At 37.3% G+C, this 24716-nt stretch overlaps 1 protein-coding gene across 6 annotated transcripts in view; it reads left to right on the top strand.

Annotated features, from left to right (window-relative positions):
* SRPK2 (SRSF protein kinase 2) overlaps positions 1-24716 on the top strand; it is a 142271-nt gene that overhangs the window by 98257 nt on the left and 19298 nt on the right. For all 6 annotated transcript variants that reach the window (XM_051805067.1, XM_051805066.1, XM_051805069.1 and 3 more), the window contains 8 exons: positions 5961-6069; positions 6605-6692; positions 6811-6898; positions 12237-12343; positions 15841-16006; positions 18048-18073; positions 19504-19750; positions 20717-21205. In XM_051805067.1, the coding sequence (XP_051661027.1) occupies positions 5961-6069; positions 6605-6692; positions 6811-6898; positions 12237-12343; positions 15841-16006; positions 18048-18073; positions 19504-19750; positions 20717-21205 (1320 nt within the window). The remainder of the gene's footprint in view (positions 1-5960; positions 6070-6604; positions 6693-6810; positions 6899-12236; positions 12344-15840; positions 16007-18047; positions 18074-19503; positions 19751-20716; positions 21206-24716) is intronic.

Raw genomic sequence — 24716 nt, 5'->3', positions numbered from 1 at the left:
CTGGGTTTTCTGTCATTGTAGATTTCAAGAATATGAATATACTTTAGGAAAATAAATTAAAGTTTTATCACCTCAGATTAATGCTTTTGAACAGCCGAAAAGCACTCTATGCACACTGACTATATCTGGTATTCTGTATTCCTCATACCAAGAAACAGTTCCTATGTCAGATATCATAAAGTCTTACTTAATCAGGAGTTTCTGTGTAAGCCTGGAGATGTGCTATTTTAAGAAACCTTTCTACCAGCCTGGAATTAGTGTTTTGTATTTTCAGATTTAACAGTGGAAAGTGACTATTTCATTTTGGTGTAAAAGTTTTATTAATATATGACATTTCAAATGTGTAAGTGGCTTACAAATGCCAGAAATGAAAGCCAAAACCAACAAACTCCAACTAACTGTTGAAGTCTGCAGCAGGGAAAAGAAAAACGTGTCACTAAAGCATGCTCAGGTGTTTTGTTTTTTGTTTTCTTCTATTATTTTTGTTAAAACACATTTGCTCCTTAAGATGACTCTCTTGGTATCTCTAACATCTTCCATCAGTGAGTAAGGATTTGTTTAAACATCTGTTTACTTGTAAAGTCTGTATTTCCTTGAGATTAAGCATTTCAAGGCCCCAACTTAATTCTTTCCTGAAATAGGGGCTGCGTTTAATTTCAAACAATCCATTGTTGTCTCTGTTCCAGCATCTCTTGCAAAATGTCACCATCTGCAAAAGCTAGATCACAAAACAAAAAAAATAGTCCTAAGTTGACAGCCTGCTTATGAGTTACCTGTTTAACTAGAGCAGGTCAGGAGTGAGATCTGTATGCTTTTAAAACAAACTGCGTTACACTAAGAATATTTGCAGGCTTCCTGAAAAATTATATGCATAAAAGTTCTTCTAAATTTTTTTGATCCTGAAGCTTTGAATTTTTTAAAGTATATTAAAGGTGGTTCACACTTTGGTTGATTTGGGATGTCATGATTGTTATTTGTTTCTACGAGAGCAGCGCTTTTGTTGTTCTGGATCTGAAGGATCTGAATTGAATGGGATTGGGATGATCTGGAGCTATAGAGACTTTCTGTTTGTATATTTTATATTCAGTATAGGGAATGAATAAGTTATTTGGTAAAGAATTCCAGGGATGGCTTTTAGATACATTATTTCCATTATTTTTGAGAGATGTTTTATTAGTTTGAATATCTTTTTTCTGTTTTGGGTAGCCTAATCTGTATTTACAGGGTGGTAGGTAAAGATTTGGAAATTATTATTTATTTCTGGAGTGTCTCTTTTATTCCTAATTTTATCTTCAAGATGGCAACCTTCCAGGGTTTTTGAGTGAAGCTCAGAGCATACTTCATCTCTTCTCAACCCCAGTCTGAAATTTCATAGGAGGGCAATTTTGATGAAGAGTATATAATTAATTTTTTAAATGAATTTAACATATGGCCTGTTAACTTCCTGTTAAGTATTTTTGTTACTAATTTTATTTTTAAGGGTATGTTACTGTGTGCTGGGCTTACATCTTGACCATGTAACATGATGGTTAGTAAATAGTCACTGTAGTTTTTTTAATCAGGAGGTTGGATCTATTTGAATCAGCACCTGATGTGAAAGACAGCTTACAGCCATCTGTGTAAAACAGACTGACCTCTGTTCCCTGGGGGCTTCCCCCAGGGCCTGTTTAAATCTGTGACATGACTTCTGTTTGTATCACTGAATTTATATGAAATACTTCTCAAATATTTATTTGTGTAAGGAATGGAAATATCAAAAGTCCAATTTCATAATTTTTCAAGGGGTACTTAGACAGTGAAGTTAGTTTTTCTTCTTCTATGTAAAGCCTTGAAACACTTGGTGAATTTTTTCAAGAGCCTGTTGTGTCATGGATGTAATTGGAATTTTTTGCTTCTCTGATCATCTTCCTTGCCCCCTGGAGATGTCTCCCATTCATCCCGCTCACAAAGGGAATAATTCCCTATACAAACATAGAACGAGCCAGCTACAATTACCAATACATTCAGGAGGCATTCAGGAATAATGATCTCATTTTTCTGACCCTCTTTCTTGCGTGCATGTAGCTAGCTAGCTGTGAGAGACTTTTTTTTTTCCTGTGTGTGCTGCAGTGAATAGTACAACAGGTTTGTTTTTTTTGTTACATTATCAGCAGTACCACTTATACATTGTATATTTTCCAATGCCTGTATTTTTTCCCCAAAGTACGTAATTTTTCCCAAACAGTTAATATTTCATAGGTATTTTCGTGTTACTGTTTTTAGAAATACTTTCTGTATCCCGAAGAACTGAAATAATTACAGTCATTACATTCAGGATGACAGCAGTTTTTAAAATGCATTTAACTGTGTTGCTACCTGATTGTCCACAACCCTGTAAGTGCACATGTCACTGATACGAGTGATCAGGGAGTAATGTGTACAGGAGTGGTAACTGATTATTTCCAAAACTGCCTCTGTTGTGGCTTAGGGCAGTGGAAAGTATCTTCTGAAATATATATACTCAGAGAATATACTGCCACTGTTGGCATCTGTCACATATGCTGGTGTATTGCTATAATTAGTTGTGACAGTGGTGTGGGGACCAAAATAACGTGGGTTTTACATATATAGTATTGTTACACTTGCAACACATAGAGTTTACTAAAATAACGTATCAAGCCTCAGTTTATTAATTTGACTTTGGTGTCTTGGATTTCCTCTGTATGGTGTTTTATTTTCTGTCTGTGATGGGAAGAAATTGTCAGAAGTTTTGATTACTTTGAAGCACAAGTATACCAAAAGCTGCCTTACAAGGCAGTTGTTCACCTAAACTATTCTTAGAATCATGTTTTTACCTGTATTTAAAGTCCTCATAGTTGAGTGTTATGCTGTTAACATGTTAAAAAAGCAACTGGTTTGCTCAGTGCAAAAAAATTATTTCTGGACATTGTTTTGTATACTTGAAGGCCCACATCCTTCTGGCAGTGAAAAAGACTGAATGAATTGTGAGTGCTTTACATCTGAAGTCATTTGACTGTTAGAGAATGACTTAATAGAACTGGATATTTAGGAAAATTCTCAGGTGTTCCAGAAATAATTGTATTGGTGAATTTTGAAATCTGTTTGCAAACCATAGAGAGGTATTAAAATTAGGTGTTAAAATTTAATTTTTTTTAATTCTATCTGTTTGCAAAGAAAAAGTTATTATATAGAGAATAATGTTTCATACTTCACACTGTTTTCGTGCAATGATAAATGCAGCAAAAAGTCAGTTCAGAAGAAATGATCCTGTGATGGTGAATTATGTGGAAGTCTCTTACATAAATTTTGATATCAGGTCATCAGACTTGATTCATTTCACAAATGCAAACCTTTTCAGTAATGAAAAGGTAGAATTTCTCTATGTTGTCTTAACCTTCCACTCTATTATTTCATAATTCTGGATAGAGTTTTTTGGAAAAAAATTACCAAATAGTAGAATTTTCTTTTTTTGTTTTAAAACAGTCAATAGCTGTCTTAAATAATGATTATATTTATCCAGATTGTTAAATATCTTCACCAGCTATTACTAGAAGGATGGTTAAAAAGACAAATTAAAATTCTAATTTTTCTATCAGTCTGGATTCACGTATGTGTGTTTACTCAGCAGAATTTCTCTAATAATGAAACTGCAGTAGACTTGGGCTTCATATGTGGCTCACTCATACTGTTTCTTTTTGCAAATGGACAGCATAATAGTCAACGCTTGCTCTCAGTAAGTCCATGTCCCCCTCCTTTCCTGGAGAGTAGAACAGGTGAGGTGTTCCAAAAGTGATCTGTTTTTTTCTTTGGAAATAAGGAGTTCTGCTTGGCAATGTGTGCATCCTTACTGAGGTTGGCACAGTAGGAGGTATGTTTTTAGGTTGCTAGGTGAGTTGCCCTGGCAGCTTTCATGAACACTTGCTTCCCAGTGATGGAGGAATGGGGAGTTCTTCCCCTGAGGGCAGTCCTGAGACTTAATCCTAGTCTGGATCCCTGTGTCTCAGTCCCCCTGTAATACCTTGTACTGTTCCTGGACCAGGGCCTTCTTTTTCCTTTGCACTTTTTTATCTGCAAATGTTGGTGTCTGTACACCTAACGATTTGTGAAATGAAATGTTTGTCATAGTAAGTGTGCAGTTCTCATGGGTTAAGAGTATAAAGATTGTTCTCATATCAGGGTCTTCATAGATTTGTGCAGAATTCTTATGGAAAAGATGTAACTTCCTCACCTTAGTGCCAGGCTAAAGGAGCTGAGAGTGCTCTGTCCATGCTACCTGTGCACATCAGACTCATTCTGGTGCCTGGTGGGCAGGGAGGGAGTGGGGACTTGTGCTGCCCTTCTGAGATTGTTGCTTGGCTCAGACCTGCCCTGCCAAGACAAACACTTGTGATTGCTGCTTCCCTGATGAAGCAGGGTTGGAGCTGTTGGAGTCTCTGGCAGTGGGATCATGTGTGGGAGCCTGGGCAGCTGCAGCCACGTTGGATGGGTCAGCTTTGGTTGAAGCTGTGAGCAAGCCTCCAAGTGTCTGCTGTTTGCTAAGCTTGAAGTTACACCTTAACATACATAGATCAAAGCTGTGTGTGGTTTAGAGTTTGTTAGACATACCAACATCTAACACAATACTTTATTTAAGCTTTATCTTTCTGTTGAATATGTAATCTTTAGAATTCTATTGTACAGTTGTGTTAAATTTATTAATCTGCTATGGAAGCATTTGAGAGAAGTTCATAAATAAATCCTTGAGCTTCTGTTAAGGCAGAAGATGTTATTAGCAGGAAAAAAAATATAAATATATCTAGATTTGACATCACACTTCCACAGATAAAAGGAGATAAGAGAGACATCCCTGTTTCAAATCCAAGGAATTAAGTTATAAATTCACATTGTTGTCTTAACTGGGTACCAGTTCTAACAAGATTTTCAGGGTCTTTCAAAATAAATATAGCAACTTAGATTGTGTTCTGAGGTTTTCCTGGAGGATCCTGCCAAAGGACAGCTGGGCATGACATCGTGAAGGACCAGAAAGAGACAAAGAAGTGATTCCTTGACAGCTGCTCTGAGTCTGCTGCTGGTGATGTCCTGGAGGGTTCATGGTGCAACTTTATTATTTGTTTGCAATTTAGGCAGAATTGTGGATGTTATTGTTGGTGTGTTAAGGTCTGAATAAAAATCCTGTGTGATCACTGGCTTCCCTGTGTTTGACTGGGAGGAGGAATGCCTCTTAAGACACAAAGGAAATAAAAGGCTTCATTACCCCTCCTTACACTGTCTAAAAACCTGAGCTCCAGCCTACTCTGTCCTGTTGGCCTTTCTGTCTCATGGGACTTTGGAGGACCTGTGTGGTGGTGGAATTTAGGACTGCAGACTTTAGTAATTAAAGAACATTTCAGACAAAACCCATAGCTGCCTGCTCTCTCTTCCTCACTGTAAAACCCTCAGACATGAGAAAAATGTGTTGCTGCTGTGGGTCACGAGCCAAGCAGAAGAGCAACAATAAGGTCTGCATTGTTCTTAACATTTTCTCAGGAAGTATTTTATTGCTGCTTTTATTACTAGAAAGCAAATGGGAATTAAAACAATCTCTGTTGAGATTCTGCAATCATCCAAAGTATGTCGATTGGAGAAGCTTCAAATACGATAAAGAAATAATGTAGATCTCTTCTGTACTGTCTGTGAAGTGGAAGATAAGCCTGAGGAAATACAGAACAGATGGTAATATTACCATAAATAAAAGCCATAAGAGAGAAGGTTGAATAAACTCTACAGTAGTTACAGGACATGAGTTTTTTCCCTCCAGGCCAAGCAAGGCAGAATTTTTGACATTAAAGTTTTCTTTAGATTTTCTATTTATAGTACAGGACAATTTGAGAAGGAAAATTTATGGTACAAGAATGACTTGAAAACCTGGGAATTATTGTTGTTTTCTGAATATTCTTTTTCTACTCATTTTTTCATGAAAGGAGGCTATCATCCAGTGAAAATTGGTGATCTTTTCAATGGCCGGTATCATGTTATTAGAAAGTTAGGATGGGGACACTTCTCTACAGTCTGGCTATGCTGGGATATGCAGTAAGAAAACTATTTATTTCCATACACTTTTTTTTTTAATATGTTACTTTATTTTGTCTGCAGTAACTTTTGTTTTACATGCATGATAAAGTTATGTAAATGTTTGCTATTGTTTTATGCAGAGAGATGACTGCAGTAGTATTTTGATTAAGGGTATAGTTTATAAAAGCTCTCAGAATAAATGTAATTCTATTTTTTTTGACAAATTAGCTTTGCTTATTGAATTCTCGTGTTTTGAACATGCGAGAATAAGTTAATGTTTTTATATCTGTTGTATCTTTAATAAAAAAATATAATATACCTTGATTAAATGATAAAATGTGTAAGCAGATTCCTCTTTTAAAGACAGTAGCACCAAGACAACAAAATATTCAATAAAATAGTACTGTTAAAAGTTCTTGTTAAGTGTAATTTTGGTATTTTCTGTCAGAATACATAAGACTATGAAGTTTTCTATTTAAAATTTCCCAACCTTCAAAGCATGTTTGTATTAGCTCAGTGTGTGTGTGTTAAAAATGTTTCTGTTCTTTTCAAGGGGAAAAAGGTTTGTTGCAATGAAAGTTGTAAAAAGTGCCCAGCATTATACAGAGACAGCCTTGGATGAAATAAAGTTGCTCAAATGTGTAAGTACCACTCTTGCCATACAGTGCTCAGTACCAATACTACTAATAATAATCTAACTAATTAGTATTTTAAAGTGATTTTTTTCCTAAAATGTCAGTGTTTGCATTATTGGTTTAGGTTCGTGAAAGTGACCCTAATGACCCCAACAAGGACATGGTTGTACAGCTGATCGATGACTTCAAAATTTCTGGAATGAATGGAATTCGTATCCTTTTGAAAACATGGCATCTTCATTTAAAATGGTCTATTAGCTCTGGATTTTTTTCTAGTTAGTCTTACTTTAAATATGTAAACTAGAACGCCAAAATATAAGTAGGTGCAAAGAGTAGTCGGGTGTGTAATGCACTCCCTGGAGTGAAAGTAGCCTAGCTTTTCTAAACACAATGCAAAATTAAACAAAAAAAAATCACACAAATCCTGTCATGGTGTGGTAGAACTACAAATAGTTTGCTTTAAAACTAGAGTTTTAATGAAAACATTTGTGATAACTGAAGTTTACAAGAAATATTGTTTTGTTCTAGACTGGTAAAGAGAAAGTGTGAAGAAGATGGTTTCTGTTTTCTCGTGGGAAGTGGGAGGATGTGGAGGTTCTTGTCTTGTTCACGTGATCATCTTTTGGCCAGGTGTTAACCTTGTTTTGGAAAAGTTGTAAATCTTTACCTTCAAATGCTTCCTTTGAAAAAAAAGGAGGGGGAGAGGAAAGAAGAAAGACAAAGTAAAGTATGACTGAATATTGTTCTTGGGGAAAATTTTGGGTCTGTGAATATATTTGATTTTAGAATTGAGCTAAACTGAGTTATCCTTGCTAATTACATATTTTAGCAGCTTATTATATTACTGTGCTTTCATTAAATTGTTATAGCTGGTATTTATGTGTATGCTTGTTGTGTTTTGGAGCCCTCATAGCAGACCTCATTGTTCATGGTGTCATACCACCAGACAGAGACAGTTCTTCCTCTGGAGAGCTTCATACTGCATTTTGGTGATGTGCCTTCAATCTTCAGCAGATCAGATTGAGATGGCTTTCACCAGCTCTCACCTTCTAGGAGAGGAATGGAGGTGACTTCTCAGTAAATGTGAATGCTCACTAGCAAGCATCCTTCCAGAGAAAAGTGTGCAGCAGTTTTCATCTCATTCATCTGTCTCTTGACATTAGTTATGGGGCCTTTGGGGATGTGGTGAGTGAGAATGAGAGTGTGGGGTCAGGTGTTCTCAGTTAGAGACTGGTGTTAACTCCTTTTCCCCAGTTTGATGTGTTCTGTGGTTGTGTCATTGGTCAGCTGCCATGGTAGAGAGGCGCTTAAATGTAAGTGAAGTTAGTATAGTCTGCTTTTTTCCCCTGAGTTTTATTATCAAATTATAAAGAATTAAAATAAACCATACAGTTGCTAGTAGTCATTTCAAACTGAATATCAATGGTGATCAAAGAAATTGCTTAACACAGCAAAGAACTCTGGGTCGGATTTCTTGATACTGCTGTTGTGCTACCAGAAAATAGGTTTAATTTATGACTTTAGATACTTATGAAGAAGTAATTTATAAATACCTGTATTTTGTCTAACTTCACAAAAATATAATGTGGCTAAAGTACTTCACGTCTTCAGCTGACAGCTGTACAATTGAAGAATAATTAAAGTTATTTTTAGAAATCAAAAATTTCTATTTACTGTTTTTATTGTAAAACTCTATTATGAAATAAGGAATCAGAAAATGCATTCATAACTATTCGTAGAATTAACTCTTACCCGTTTATCAGAGCAGTTTCCCAGTAATGTTCTTAAATTCTTGCTAAGATTCACATGTATGTATACAACTGTATTAAAGGTGAGAACCATTTCTAAGTGTGGAGAGTAGATTTTGTTAGTGATAATATTTTGAAAGCATATCCAGACTTGTATCTTTTTGAAATGTAGCATTTATGTTGACAAAGCCAAAAGAGATCATGTGCTAAGGGTTCAGGTAGCTTTGTATTAGCAGATTAAAATTGGACACCTCATGTTGATTTATTCTATTACAGTTTTCATGTTGAAAACTCTGACAGTATAGAAGTTTTATTGTGGAAGGCAAATGTCCTTGCCTTACTGAGAAGTAGATTTTCCAGACAAGTACCAGTATTCAGGATGAGCTGATACTGGACTCAGATTTGAATTGCAGCTGTCTGAAAGCTACCAATGAAAGTAGGATACCAGGTATCTTATGCATCCTGAGTTATTTGAGCAGTGGTTGGTTGCACTGATTATTTGATCAACTCATTTTTATCTTCTAGGGAAAATAATCTTTGGTGCATGTTCTCTTGGGAGAGAGCAAGTAATTGATTTTAATGTTTTGTTGCTGTTTACATTTTTAAAATACCATATCGGTGCTACATTAGTGTCATTGAGTTGAACAGGTTGAGAGAAATAGAGTAATTTAAGATTTTTTTCCATGGTCTGCTGTTTCCAGCTTCCTTTGGGCAAGTCACTAAAGATCTGTTCCTTGACTATAAATTAAAACAACATATGCTTCTTAGAGGCTTAATTATTGGTTATGGATTACATTTAAAAGTTAAAGCAAGACAGAAGAGTGGTGGGTGAATCCTTTGGATGGCTAATATCACGAAATATCATGGGTCTTCCAAACAGGGAAAATTATCAAGAGCCAGTGTAGAACAGAGCTGGGAATGTGCAGAGCCATTGGCCTGCACTGTGTATCTGCAAACAGTCATCTTTCTCCTAGGAGCTGTAATAAGTTTATATACAGAGGAATTCTAATAATGTGTGTTATGCTCCATTAGAGTGAAAATTTTTTAGTTACCTGTATATTTTAAAAAGATGGCAGTTACGATTTTGTCATGAAATAATAGAATTCCAGAACTTGGGCACTTTGGTGTTTTCAGTAAGGTGGATTATTATGTTTGTTTGCACTGGATATTTATTAGAGCCTTAATAAAGGTTCATTTGAGCGTAGCTTTTTTTAAGTAAAGATCAGATAATCACATAATGGAACAAGAATTTGGAGAGACAAGTGACACAATAAAGAAGGAAACATTCCCACACCATCAGACATTATAATGATTGTAATAAATGTATCTCCAAAGAATATACAGCATTAATTAAATGCCATGGCACCTAAATGCTCCCAATCCAGAAGCAACTGAAATACCTCCTGAAGTCTTTTGTGTTGGTACTAGAGCCTCATTTCATTTAGCTTAACTAACCTTTAACCCTCACCTAAATGCTGTAGTAATGTGTGTTTGTAGATAGTTACAGGTAGGATTTGAGTCAAGAAGGAACAACTCTCAGTACTTAAGCCTGTCAGCTAGTTAATGTTGTTTGCTCTCACTTTTGCTGCTTTACTTCATTTTCCCCTTTCAGACATCCCCCATACTACTTTGAAGAGCATTCCACAAGAGGCATGTCCACTGGGCGGGTTTATTTTTGCTGGAGGACTTTTTGGACCTACTCACCTGTCAGTATGTTGGTGCTGTAGGAGGGTCCTAGGCTTGCAAGGCTAGTTTCCTAATAGTTAATGCATAGCTTTTCCCAGACTCTTGGTTGTGGACAGTCTGGCTTACAGCTAATGTTTTTGAGACCAGGATAGTAAATCAGACAACAGTCACATTTTTGCATGCCTACTCCCAACACTGAGCCTGCTCTGTGTCTTCTCCCCATTCCAGTTGTCTCTCCAGTACTGAGTGTGCCTTGACTTTGTCAGAGTCCTCCCAGCAAAATGTTGCAGTCTTTTTTTGGGTAGACATCACTTCTCTTTCTTGTGACCCTCGTTCTTTTTGTCTGCCTCTGCCATTACTCTTACATCTTACTTCTTGGTGCCCTCCTGTTTCAGTCATTCACTTCTCTGCAGCCCTTTTTCTTCTGGTTACTGGCAAGGCTTAACACTTCTGTAAGTGTGAGGAATGGCAGGAATGTGCACTGAAGAGACTGCAGCAGCAGTGGTCTGAAGTACTGTGGGTGGATGTCCTAAATTTCATTTCTGAATGTTGCAGTGTCTTGCCTTTATGAAATCTGTGTTGCTGTAGCTTTGCAACTTCCCTGCGTGGGCTCAGTTAATAAGCCTTGCAGAGCTGATGTGCTCTGCTCGTCCTTCATGAAGGCTGGGTGCTCTACTAGTGACTTCTGTTCATTGTGGGGTACAGAAACCAAGACTGTTTCCTCTTCTGAATGAACAGAATTTTGTAATGTCCTAAGTAGACCTGATTGGTGTGATTGGGAAATGACTATTCAGTGTCTCCTCTAATACAGGAATTCAGGAACATGAAGTGAGATGAAGTTTAGCAGCAGTTTCGTTACAGTTCTTCACAAGGTGCTTTGACCAGTCTTTAGACCTTTTTACCTTTGCTCTAATTTCAGTATAGGGAATGTGGATTTTAAAACTCGAGTTATCTCTATGTGTGTCAGTAGGTACTTGAAAAGAATGTAAATGATAAAGTGACAAGGTAAGTCTCATTTTGACACAAGTTAAGACAATGACTCAAGATCATTGCCAAGACTCTAGTTAATAAAGCTTAGAGAAGTTGGGTGAGGTTTCTCCACTAACAGTGTAGTTCCATATGAATGGTCTCTGAGATAGTTCAACTTAATTAATTGAGATTTTCCTGCAGTATTCATCAATTAATTAATTTTCTGTTATTTGTATTACATTATTCTTTGCAAGGTTATAGTATTGTATAGTTAAGATTTTAGCATCCTTTCTGATTTCCAGGGACATTAAGGTCATTCCCAGTTCATGTCTGAGGATTAATTCTGTATAGTCAAACTGTATAACTTCTTGTCAGAGTGTTGTGGTTGGTTAAAATTAAAATTAGGTTTAATATCTGAAGAGCTTCTCAATAGAAAGATAATCTACCCAGGTATGTAAGTGTAGAATCGCTTAACTTAGTAAGCCTTTGAACCACAAATTACAGGAAGTTCCTGCACCTTGTTTTTTTCCTAATAATCTTCCCTAATTGGCCTACTGTTGGCCTCTGTCAGTGGCCAGTAGTAAATGCTGGGTCGCATTAAATGTTTTGACATTGTAGGTTGTAAGAGACCCATTCTCTTACTACTCTGGAATTTGTTGTCAAGTGATTCTTAATTGAGCCTAACAGGGATTTTTAGTATGGTTCATTTTCTAAAACACTGTTGCTCTGTGCTTTCGTTATTAAAACCTCCTATGCAGATAATTTAAAATTTATTAGAAACTAGAGATAATAGGCCGAATCAGTACTTTTAAGTGTTTCAAAGAGAACAAAAATTAATTAGTTACTTTTTACAGTTACTTATTTAATTGTTCATCCTGGTGCTGTTGTTAACATGTAGAAATAATGGATAAGATTTGTGTAATTAAAATGTTTTACTTTAATTTGTTCTGCAGTTGGGCACTGGTTTTGTATGTGTTTATATATAATTGAAATGAGGTACCGAAGCATATACCATGTTCTGCTCACTTTGGGGGGAACTGCTTTCCCTCTAAACCGGGTGATGATTGCTTTAGCCAGTATGCAAGCGAACGTCTGTGTTGATCTCATCAACAAGTTTATTTGGAAATCATCCTTAATTAAATCCCAGATGTCTGTATGGTCTTTGAAGTACTTGGACATCATCTTCTAAAATGGATAATCAAGTCCAACTATCAAGGCCTTCCTATCCGTTGTGTAAAAAGTATAATTCGACAGGTAAGATTTGTTAATAATCAGGTTTATTTAATAATTAGGTTTGCTTCTGTAATTTATTTAGGTTTTGCCACCATTGTTAACAATTTGAAGGTTAGAATTATGATATTTGAACTGAACTCTTACTAATTAATATCTAAGATAAGATAATTTTATGGGTATTCTCGGGGGTTTGCAAGAGCATCTTTCTGGGTAGCCTGCACTTCCGCATGCTGGTGGGTTTTCGGGGAGTTGTGTTGTGTTTTTTTTATCAAGGTTTTCCATGGATAAAGGAGTTTTCTGAGCCACTTTAGAAAATAAAAAGTTGAAGCAATGAGTCTTTCTTCATGGATGTAAGGATATTCCTGTTAAATTGCAGTTTTGGTTGACGTCATGCTTTTTAAATATATCATCAGAACTGTGGGAAATAGTGCATTATGATGATGAGAATGATGATGAAGAACAAAAATTGTCTCTTTCTGAAAAACAGATTATAAATGAAAATAACCTGTTCTTTGAAAAATTGCTGTCCGTCTGTTTTCGTAGAGTCAGAGTTTTAAAAAGGTGAAACGCTTCAGAACATTTCACTAGGAAGTGTACTTTCAAAACATGTTCTTTTGCTGTGCTATGAAAATCAAGTTGCTGAGAGATGATTGTAAGGAGAAATAGTGTTTGAGCAAGGAAAAAGCATATGTCATAGAGTCATCTAGGTTGGAAAAGACTTGAAGATCATTGATTCCAGCTGTTAACCCAGCACTGCCAAGTCCACAACTAAACCATGTCCCCAAATGCCACATCTACACATCTTTTAAATACCTCCAAGAATGGTGATTCCACCACTTTGCTGGGCAGCCTGTTCCAATGCTTGACAACCCTTTCAGTGAAGAAATTTTTCCTAATATATAATTTGAACTTCCTCTTGCTCAAATCAAGGACATTTTCTCTGGTCTTATTGCTTGTTACCTGGGAGAAGAGACTGACCCTCACCTAGATACAACCTCCTTTCAAGGAGTTACAGAGAGCAATATAGTCCCCCCCTTAGCCTCCTTTTTTTACAGTTTTCACCTCCTTCAGCTGCTCTTCATCACACTTGTGCTCCAAACCTTTCATTAACTCCACTGCCCTTCTCTGGACACGCTTCAGCACTTCAGTGCCTTTCTTGTAGTGAGGGGCCCAGAACTGGATCCAGGAGTTCAGGTGTGGTCTCACCAGTGCCAAGTACAGAGGGACAATCACTGCCTTGGTCCAGCTGGCCACACTATTGCTGATACAGGCCAGGATGCCACTGGCCATCTTGGACACGCTACTGGCTCATGTTCAGCCGTCTGTCGACCAGCATCCCCAGGTCCTTTCCCTCTGGGCAGCTTTCCAACCACTCTGCCCCCAGCCTGTAGCACTGCAGGAGGTGGTTGTGACTGAAGTGCAGGACCCATCACTTGGCCTTGTTGAACCTCACTCAACTGGCCTTGAACCATTGATCCAGCCTGTCCAGATCCTTCTGCAGAGCCTTCCTGCCCTCCAGCAGATCAGCATGCTCCCCCAGCTTGGTGTCATCTGCGGTCTGACTGAGGGTGCACTCAATGCCCTCATCCAGGTCATTGATGAAGATATTAAACAGGACCATCCCAACACGCAACCCTGGGAGACACCACTGGTGACCAGCCATCAGCTGGTCCATCACCACCACCACCACTCTGTGGGCCCATCCATCCATCCAGAGTTTTACCCAGGAAACAGTGCACCCCTCCAAGCCAATGAGCCTGGTACCCTTTGGTGAATCCCATCTGGCCTCATAGACCTGTGTGTGTCTAAGGGGTGTAGCAGGTCGCTGACCATTTCACCTTGGATTATGGGGGCTTTGTTCTGCTCCCTGTCCCCGTGTCCAAGCTGGGGGGGCTGGGTCCCCAGAGAACAACTGATCCAACTATTGAAGGACAAGGGGAAGAAAGCATGATGTACCTCAGCCTTTTCCTCATCCAATGTCACTGTGTTTTCCCTCTGCATCCCAAAAAGGATGGAGATTCTCCTTAGCCCTCCTTTGTGAGCTTAAATGCTTAAATCTGCTGTAGGATGGGCCAGGGTCAGAGAGGAGTCCAAAAAGGGTGACATTCTGGTATGTATCCCCTACAGGCTGCCAGTTTCAGAAGTGGATGATAAGCATCTTCAGACAACTGGAATAAGCTAGTTCTTTTGGGCTACTTTCAGCTACCCTGATGTCTGTTCTGTGGGGTACATGCACTCAAGGAAGTTTCTGGAGTGCGTAGAGGACAACTTTGTAGCCTGGGGTGAGCTGCGTATCAGCAGGGAAACAAGCTGGAGATGCACCTTGCTGGACTGGTTATGAATAAGAATAAACAAGTTGAAAATGTGAAGACTGGATGCCAAGCTTGGCGTGAGGGGTTGTGGCAGACAAGCTGAATGAGTCAATGGTGGGCTCCTTTGGTGGCCAGAGCTAACCATGTAGTAGGCCAAATTAGCAGGATTGTAGGCGGCAGAATAAGGAATCTGTTTCAGTTCTTTAGGACTCAGTACAGTTTTGGGTTCAAAGTGTAAGACATTGGCCTAATGACGTGAGTTTATTGAAAGGCAACGAAGAGGACGAGCAACATATGATGAATGAAAGGTGCGAGTACTGGTTTGGTTTGTTTTAAGAAGAAAAGGCTAATAAAGGGGGAAGCTTTTCATCTCTTCAGCACAGATAGAGAAAATGGAACCAGACTTCTCTTGTCAATACACAGAGATAAGACAAGAAGCAGTGTTTATGAGTTACAGAAAGAGAAATTCTGATTACATAGTAGGAAGAAATTCTTTGTAGTGAGGGTAGTCAGGCATTAGAACCACAGTGTTATGCTGTCTGCATTTTGGGAGGTAGTTGGAAATGAACTGGATAAAGACTCTGAGCAAGCTGGTCTGATTTTGAGATTAAATACAATTTTGAAGCTGTGTGGCTTAAATGGTGAGGGTTTGAATCACACAGTCTTCCAACCTGAATTGCTCTGTGAATGTAAGAAAAGGTAAAAGTTACAAGTAATTCAATCACTTCATACCTGAGAAAAGAAGGAACAGCTTAGTCCTGGGAGATTAAAAAGCTTCAGTTTTTGTGAGACTGGAATTAACAGTTTGGACTAGTGAGAGTGGCATTGTTTGGTAAGACTTCCAGGTTGTTCATGTCAGTAAGGATAATCTAAATACTTATTCTTTCTTCTGCTTGGACAAAATGTGTGCCATGCACGTTCTGAAAACTGATTTATGAAAGTTGTATATGAAACAATTCAGTTATTGCACTGATGTTACTCTACCTCAAACAATTTTGTTTCAGAAAGTTCTATAATTCTATGGTAAAATGGAAAATTATGTTTTTACACTGTGACCTGGAAATATCTTTTTTCCAATTTTTGAGTACTTTTGAGCATTGGGATAAAACTAGCTTTATTTTAAAATGCGGATAAGAGTTGAGTTTCTTAATAAGAAATTTAATTGCAGTTTCAAGCAGGTTTTTTTAAAAATGCTTTTGTAATTAGGTACTTCAAGGTCTAGATTACCTCCACAGCAAGTGCAAGATCATTCATACGGATATAAAGCCAGAAAATATTTTGATGTGCGTGGATGATGCCTATGTGCGTAGAATGGCTGCTGAGGCTACCGAGTGGCAGAAAGCTGGTGCTCCTCCCCCCTCTGGCTCAGCAGGTAAGACAGTGTATTTAAATGCAGTGTGGTAAAGTTCCATCAGTATATTACTGCTAACAGTATTTTCTCCAATGAAAATCAACATTTTTAAGTAATGGCGTGAGAAAAATGAATGTCTGGTCAATTCTTTTTCCTGCTCTGGAAACCATCAGAGAAATACTTTCTTCCTGGTTTTGCACATTCAAGTTCTCTGGGTCCCCAGATACAGAAAAAGATTTATTGGTATAAACTTACTCTCATCCCACCCCACATGCTTTAATGCCTGGGTTTTAGTCACACTGGAAGCTTGCATCTCTAATATTGACAATAATTAATAATCTTATCTAAATTATGTCTAATTCCATTACAAGTTCATCAGCGTCCTTGTTGAAATTATCTGCCTTCTTGTCAGTTATAACTGATTCTCAAGAGGCAATAAAAAGTTTTAGATTTGTAGTTTTTCACCCTCGAAAATGGAATGTATTGTACCTAACTGAACTCGTGATATGCCCTTCTTCCTAGGGGTGTAAAACATTCCATGTTGAACTTGCCAAGAGTTTGGATAGGAACTGTACATTATGTTTAGCTAGGAGAAACCAAGGTGAAGAGGTTCACAGCAATCAGTGAAGATTAACAGGGAGGAAATGTGGCTTTTCTGGTGATCTTTGGTACTATGGTTGCTATTAATTTGCCAGTTGAGCACATCAGTTTTAGGCAGTGGAGAAATTATTACCTCTGTAATATTGTCAGAAAATATATCACAGATTAAAATCTCTGAGTTATAATAAAAATGCCTGCTGTATCAGGGACAAATGCAGTGGTCAGAATGCGTTTCACGGCATTATACATTTTTAGATGCAAAATCTTATAACTTGTGAGTACATTGTATTGAATTTTACATAATGTGTAATCACATAGCTAAAGGTTATGTGTTATTTGTGTGGGAAGTAGCTTGATTTTGTTCATGCAGCCTTTATATTTCTTGCTGACATTAAAATAAATAGTACTTTAAGGAATATACTGATGGGGTTCTTAACACACTTTGTTCTTATAAAATTGTAATTAAATATATGGCTTTCCACACAGGAGCTGAAGATGTGTTTTTTTGACAGCATTTCCAGGAAGAGGTTCTGCATAATTTCTCTTTTTATAGCAGTGATAGTGCTCAGGTTTAAGAATATTTTTGAAAACCTTGCCCTTTCAGGGGCACACAAGCAGGTTTTTCCCTGAACTTACTCAGGATCTGAACCTATAAAATAACTCCGTCTCTGTGTTTTATTTTGCGTTTGTTAATTGCCATATGCCTGTTGCCTGAAGAAGTTCATGAGAGGTTCTTCTGCCCTGTTTACTTCCTCTTTCTCACTTCCACTTTGATTCTGTCTCTCATATTAGGTTATTTCTACTGGTTTTGGTTATTGGTGGGAGGGTTTATGTGGCTTGCAGTTTTCGCAGTCAGTATTGTAATCTCATCAGACCTAGTCACTGTTGGGATCCTTCTCAGAGGTGCTTAGGAAGAGGCCCTGCTGGAGGTGCTTTTTCTGTGACGTTGTACTTCTTGCCTTAGGCACTACTTCTTGCCTCCAACCCTAGCAGTCAAACTGCCGTGTTTCAGAATAAAGGAAACATGAATATTTGGCTCTTCTGTTGAATACACCGCAGTTGTATCTTTGCTGATATTCCCTGAACTGTTTAAATGTGTCTATACCTGCTCAGTCAGCTGACTACATACATTTAATCTGTGACAACTCTGCAGTCATTTGATGTTTTCTGTCCATTCTTTACAGATTCAGACTTTCCTTTCTGACTTTCATAAACTCTCCACCAACCACAACACACTAAACACAAATTGCTGCCAGCTCCTTCCAGTTCCAGGTGCTCTAGTGGAGACATCAAATGATTTCAGGCAACACTTGTAAAGAGTAAAAAATCTAACTAACAAAAAAATCACTACCTTACTTAGTTAAGAATATTTTTACATGATTTCTGCTGCTTTTTGCTTTCATTAAAGAGTTGTTTTTGTAAAAATATATCTTTATTTTATTTATATTTTTTTTCTTTTTAGTGAGTACAGCTCCACAACAAAAGCCTGTAAGTATTGTTATATAATTCAAATTAACTATCTTATTTTCTGTGTGTCTGTGGGTATTAATAGCTCTTAGACTGTTGGTAGTCTCTACCTTTTTTAAAGGCTGCCTTTGAATAAAGCTTTTATCTTTCAAAGAACATTTTTCTTTTCATGTCTTTGGCCTTAGCAGTTTTAAGCACAGTATTTCTCTGATGGAAACTCTCACAGACATGCAGTTCTATAGCTGTGTCAAAGGAAGTTAAGCATTGCCGTTTTCATCTCTTGAGGAATAATCCATTCGTTCAAATCCTGACAAAAAGGGGTGCATGCACTAAATATTATGCATTACAGATAGCTTCAGGGCATCAAGGCCTTAATCAGCAGGGCCTTAAAAGAGAGGGAGTTTTATGAGGTTTGAAAGATCTTTTTGCCATATGCATATAGCAAATAACTAATGGTAATACAGCTGTTTAGAAATATTTATGGTCAAACCTGCTTTCTGTGTATACAGAACATACATAATTTCAATGGACATACAACATGGATGAAGATAACAGAACCATCAAATTAATTGTCTTGTTTTGACTATCCCATGGCTTCTTTTGAAGATAACAGGATCTACAGATAAACCTTTGAGGAAATAATTATATGAGCATTTCTTGCTGTGATATCTTAACAGTGAATGAAAACTGGATAGATCTCATTTGTCAAATAGTAAAAATAGAAGTCACAATTAAGTTAAAATGTAAGAAAGTGTTTCAGTTCTAGCTCAGATGTGTTAATTTTTCATTTCCTTGTTGTTGCACCTGAGTTTTTCAATCCTTATGTTATATAAAATGTGAAACTTCAGAATGGCCATCTGTTGTTTGTGACTCATATGTTTGGGGCCAGAAGGGAATAATAAAAATGCTTTCCTTTCACAGGGAAATAGCTGAACAACACAGGATTTGTTTAAAATTTTTCACTGTTTTCAGTCTCTTTAGCTTTCATCTGCCTTTTTTCTCAGCATTCTTTTGCTGGTCATTACCTACATTGTACAGAGAGAGAAGTTATGTATTAAATTTATATGCAAATAACTAATATGATGGCAGATTATCTTCCACATACAGTATCGTATCTTAATCTAGATCGACATTTAAGATTATTATGCCTTTTTGAGGTTATAGGATCATAGGAATTTTACTATGGCATCTTAGATGTATTTTGCTCATGTAGCCAATAAACAACCATGTAAAAACATGATTAATTATGTAAAATTTTGGTGGCTTTTTGCCTCATATAACCCTAATCATTCCTGATTTGAAGTAAAATGGAAAAAGTGGTATAATTACTAAATTAATTGCCATCTAGTATTTTCAAAAAAAATCATGCTGCAGTAATCATACTGCGAGTGAGTTTGGTTTGAGATGCCTTGAGAATAATTGATAAGATTTTTTTTTTATTAATATTTAAGGTTGGAAAAATATCCAAAAACAAAAAGAAAAAGCTGAAGAAAAAACAGAAGAGACAAGCTGAGCTGCTAGAAAAACGCCTGCAGGAAATAGAAGAACTAGAGCGGGAAGCGGAAAGGAAAAAAATAGAAGAAAATGTAACCTCAGCTGTACCATCAAATGAGCAAGAAGATGAGTACCACCCAGAGGTGAAACTAAAAACAGCTGATATAGAAGAGGTAGTGGATGAAGAACCTGGAAATGATGATGGTTAGTATTACCTGCTTTTATTGCCCCTGAGTTTTACTGTTTCAGACTGGAAAGTAATTGTGCAGTGTTGCATCTGGTGCTAAGAACAAAATTTTCAAACTGTCTTAGATCATTGTTTAATTTTCTCCTGTAGGTAAAATTGTAACTACAAAGCCTAAAAAGATAAAGAAAAATCAAATTTTCTATAGAAGTGAAGATGACCATCAATAGCAGTCTGTAGCTATCAAATACTACAAAAGAACACGTAGAAAATTTGATAGAACAGTCAGTTGTCATACCCCATTGAATGGAATAACTGCATATCTTGGTGAGGGAGAAGAAAAACAGGATGCATTGTGTTCTATAACATTAATGTAGTAGTTGGAATCATTGTTGCTTTCCCCTTTTCTTCTTGCTTTGTTTGTTTGAATGACATACGAGGTAGTAATGATTGCAGCTTCTTAACTAAAATTTTTGAGATGTCTTGTTAAAATTACTGTTTAGTCATGTTGAGTTGGACCATAATTGTTACAGTCCAGCTCCATTCTGGCTTCCCTCATTTTTTTGACAGCTCTTCAGTCCTGATGAAGATTTAACTACTGATGTTGTAGTTCAGTCTGGTCTGGTTTTGTTCTTCTGTTACTGAGAATTTTCCTACTTCTCTGATGACTCCATGATTGACACAGTTGTAGATTTATAAGGCTTGCTTTCAAGGTCTCATACATTTCCCTTCATAACGTTATTCTTTTCTGAATTGTTTCCTCCTGAGCGACTTTCCATTCTCAATTTTTCCAACAGCTTTATTAGTTCTTTCTTTTGCCTTTAATTTAGATTTTAAGGTCTTTGTGTGTTCCACTGACATTCAGTGTTTCCTTGTATGATATGTCAGAAGTCAAGTAGTTACTGAAGAGTTAAAAATGGTGAATGCCTGATTTAGTCTGGTTTATTGATGTATGATCTAATGTGTTGCTCACTGAAATTTTTCAGGTGAAGCAGAAGATCAGGATGAAAAAGAAGACACAGAGAAGGAAAACACTGAAAAGGATGACGACGTTGAGCAGGATCTTGTCAACACTGACTCTACAGACCCTAAGTGGATAGAATCCCCCAAAACAAATGGCCATATTGTGAACGGCCCATTCCTATTGGAACAGCAGATTGAAGATGAAGATGAGGAAGAGGAAGAATGTCCAAATCCAGAGGAGTATAATCTTGATGAGCCAAATGCAAAAAGTGATTACTCTTACAGCAGCTCCTACGAACAGTTTAATGGTGAATTGCCAAATGGACGTCATAAAATACCAGAATCACAGTTCTCTGAATTTTCAGCTTCAGTGTTCTCTGGGGCTCTAGAGTCTGTAGCTTGTGGTTCTGCTGTTTCTGAAGGATCAACTGTAACAGAAAGAGAGGAGAGCAGCCCATCTCATGACAGGAGCAGAACAGTTTCAGCTTCAAGCACGGGGGATTTGCCAAAAAGTAAGTGTTCCTCCAGGTGACTTCTGTCTAGTAGCATGAGTATGTTACGTTACATTAAACAGTCAGATAAGTGGAATACAAAGACAGTGGTTAGGTTAAGAAAAAATTGTTAAAGTAAACTGGATGATTTTTCTTGCAGAACTGTGATTTATGTTTTTTCTCTCCTCTAGAACTTGTTTTTAAATCTAGATAGGTTATTATAGATAAAATATTTGCATTGACAAGTCAGTTTATACAGGAAAGAGAGAACGAAATTGATAGTTGCCAGTAAGCATCATTCCCATAGTTTAAAGGTAGCAGGTGATCATAAGATCATGTAACCTGACTTGCTTTTATAACAAGTCAGTAATATACCATCTCTTAAGCCCAGTAACCCTTATGTTTAGCTTAAAACATATTTTTCAAAGAAATACCTGCTTTTGATTTGGACAGATGAAATTATAAACAATCTAGTGTGGCTGAAGTGTGCTCCACTGCTTGGTACTCTGACTGTTTCAGAAGAGTTGCAGCAAGTTTGAATTTGTCTGGCTGCAGCTTCTATCTGTTACTTCTTGTCAGATCTTTTCTCAGTCATATTGAAAAATTCTGTAATATGCTGTGTTTTCATTCATTAGTGGTTCTTTCTGTGTCAAACAGTTCCCCTCTTAACCTTTTAAAACTCATCAGGGCATGTTGCCAACCATCAGCTCATTATGACTTTTCTGTATTCAGCCTCTGTTTGGACATCTAAATTCTGGCCATCAGAACTACTCTGATCCAAAACTTTTGCCTGTAAATCCTGTTTATTTGAAGACATGGAAGGTGAAATCTCTGTGTCATTTTAAAGAGCTGGATTTTTGCCATTAAATTAAATAGCTTCAGGGTATTACACATAGGTCTTATTTATAGCACCCGTGGCTAAATCATAAATGTATGGGTTTCAACTTTAATAAAGAAAATATTGAGAGACTAAATCTGTAAGCGGATAGAAGAAAATGAGAGAGCTTGGGGAGAAGATCACCAAGCCTGCCGTTAGCATTGTCACAGATGAAGTTACTAAATTTAAATAGAACTGTGTTGAAAAATGCAGCCAAGTGTATTTCTTGGTTTAAGACTTTATGAGAGCAGTTCACACAGTTTATTACAGAGTCAGACAGATAAGGTAAGAAATGTGAAATAAAATACAGCCGAACAGAGCTGTATTTCTGGAAGATGCTAAGATCCTGGAAAATGAGGCTTCCAGTCCATTTCCTTGCACTCTGAAGTCCCTGGAACAATATACAGGAGATTCCTGGATGCCTGGTACTTTCTTCATTTGTTCTGCTAGCTGTATATAGGCAGAAAGAGTCTACTGCTGTTTTCCTGGGGTGATGTGTAAAATCCTCATGCCTCCAGGGAGTAAAGCCAGTTTTGTCATCATGGAAGCAGCTTATCTCCATAGCTGGAGAAACAAACCTACTTTATTCTTCCTTGATGTTATCTCACCAGTTCACACACCTTTCATGCAAAGAAAGAGTAAAGACAGTAAATTCAGTGATAGCTCACTTCTTCTGCAGAAAGAGGAAAAGCTGAATGTTATGAATATTAGTGATATCAATAATATAAACAGTAATAAAGCATATGAAGTATTTAGAAAGAAAAAGCATACAAGAGTTGCAGGCTATTCAGTATTTTTAAATGGTGCTACTTTTTCAGTTTAGTGCCCTTTTCTTGTACTGAAGTAGACTTAATTAATGTCTAGGCATTGCTATACATTAGTGACGTGCTCTTATTTTTTTGGGGTACTTGCCTCATTTGGTGCACAGACCAAGTTATGTTCAGTGGGTGAGCAGTTTTTATCCTTTTAAAGTTTTCACTGCATGGCCAAATGCCCTGAAGATAGATCTGTAATTTCCTCATTACTCTCCTCCTCCTTCCAGTGTTCAAATGTTTACTACGTAAGTACACTGTCATGCTGAGACTGTGAGAATTAAGGTGATATTTCTTAGGTTTTACAGAATTAGGACACAGAAGTGCTCACTTATTTTGTGCTTAGTTTAAGCTTCTTTGAATGCTTTTTTGCAAATACTTACTAAAAGGTATATTCCTTCTGACTTCACTTTCAGTTGTAAATGATCTGTGTTTGTCAAATTCAGGATCCAAGAATTCATCTCTCAGAAGATACAGAACATAAACGTCATATGTTCCTAAGAAAAACACAAAAGTATAGGCACTTGCCTATTGCCTGCTCTGTTAGAAGAAAGTTGGAGAAAACTGTTTTCTAATGTCATATTCAGATGTTCTACTCATGAGGCTTTTTTCCCCCCTTTCCACTTTATTTATATTTACTGCAGTCCTTCACCTTCAGCAAGATGTGTGGGAAGGATTTATTTAGCTCTTTTTTTTTTCTTTTTTTTTTGCAAAGACTACTGAACTGAGAAAGGTCCTGTTATTTCTTGAACTAATGTATGTGATTGTGTTAAAAAAAATTAGACTGCACTATGCAGCATTCTTGTAAGGGAAGACTTTAATATTAAGCTCACTAGTCTTACGAGTTCCTTTTCAGTATTTTACTTCTGTGCCCTATGCTGGTGCTTTTTATAAACTCGAGTCTGGGACTCCATTCCATCTTTTTTAGAGGACTATTTGTTGAGGTCATTACCCCTTCTATCTTCTACAGTGTAGTCCTGTATTTTCATTCCTTCTCTCCTCTGGAGGACTCTGCCACTTTCTTTTCTGGTTGGCCAGTATTCAGTTCTCTGATGACCAGTTCAGCCTTCCTGTGCCAGCAGTTGAAGATCCTCACCTGATTTCAGTCACTCCTGACTCCCCATTAGGACATCCAGTGTTTTTTCTCATTGTCTTGTATATTTTTCTTGTCGAATTCTTACACCATTTAACAGATCATTAGAATCACAAGTGCTTTTTGGATCTAGTACCTCTTTCTTGTCTTGCCATTGATTTCCAATTTAGTCTTTGTAGCTCAGGGACAAGGAAACTGAGACCATCTCTCTGCTGCTCTGTGGTTTGTGATACCTGGTTCTGTCTTCCACAATCAAGTCATCTGCTTTCTTTCCAGTGCAGTTTAGGAACTAGCAGGTGGTGTGTCAAAACAAAGAGAAGCAGCACTTCCACTGATCTGTGTAGAGGTTGTCAGTGTCCCAGGAGCCAAGATTAATTCTATTGAAGTTCTGCCTTTTCAGTCTGGATCATACTCGATGCAGATAGGACCTTCAGAGAACTTTGATTCACTGCTGAGTTAATTGTGAAAAGGGTGACAGTCCCCAGGCTCTCAAATCAGCCAGGTTTTGGTGAGTCTTTTCCCCTTGGGGCAGATTTAAAAAAAAAAAAATAAAATAAAAAAAAATCGAGCCCAATTTTGTTTACCTTAGCCAGGCATGGAAGTGCAGGATTTATTTTCTTAACCAAACTCTTCCAAGAACATATCTTTTCATGTGGAGTTCTTGGAGTCTGAGTTTTAACATTTTCCGTGTGAATTCTGTCTGAATATGCACTGGTTTTGCTTAGAAGCTACTCTGGATATTCTAATAAT

The sequence above is a fragment of the Manacus candei genome, unplaced genomic scaffold (genome assembly GCF_025592945.1).
Source record: "Manacus candei isolate 608988 ecotype Guabito, Panama unplaced genomic scaffold, ASM2559294v1 h1tg000063l, whole genome shotgun sequence".
NCBI classification, from domain to species: Eukaryota; Metazoa; Chordata; class Aves; order Passeriformes; family Pipridae; genus Manacus; species Manacus candei.
The sequence above is the reverse complement of the archived record's forward strand: the minus strand, read 5'-3'. Positions and strand labels throughout refer to the sequence as shown.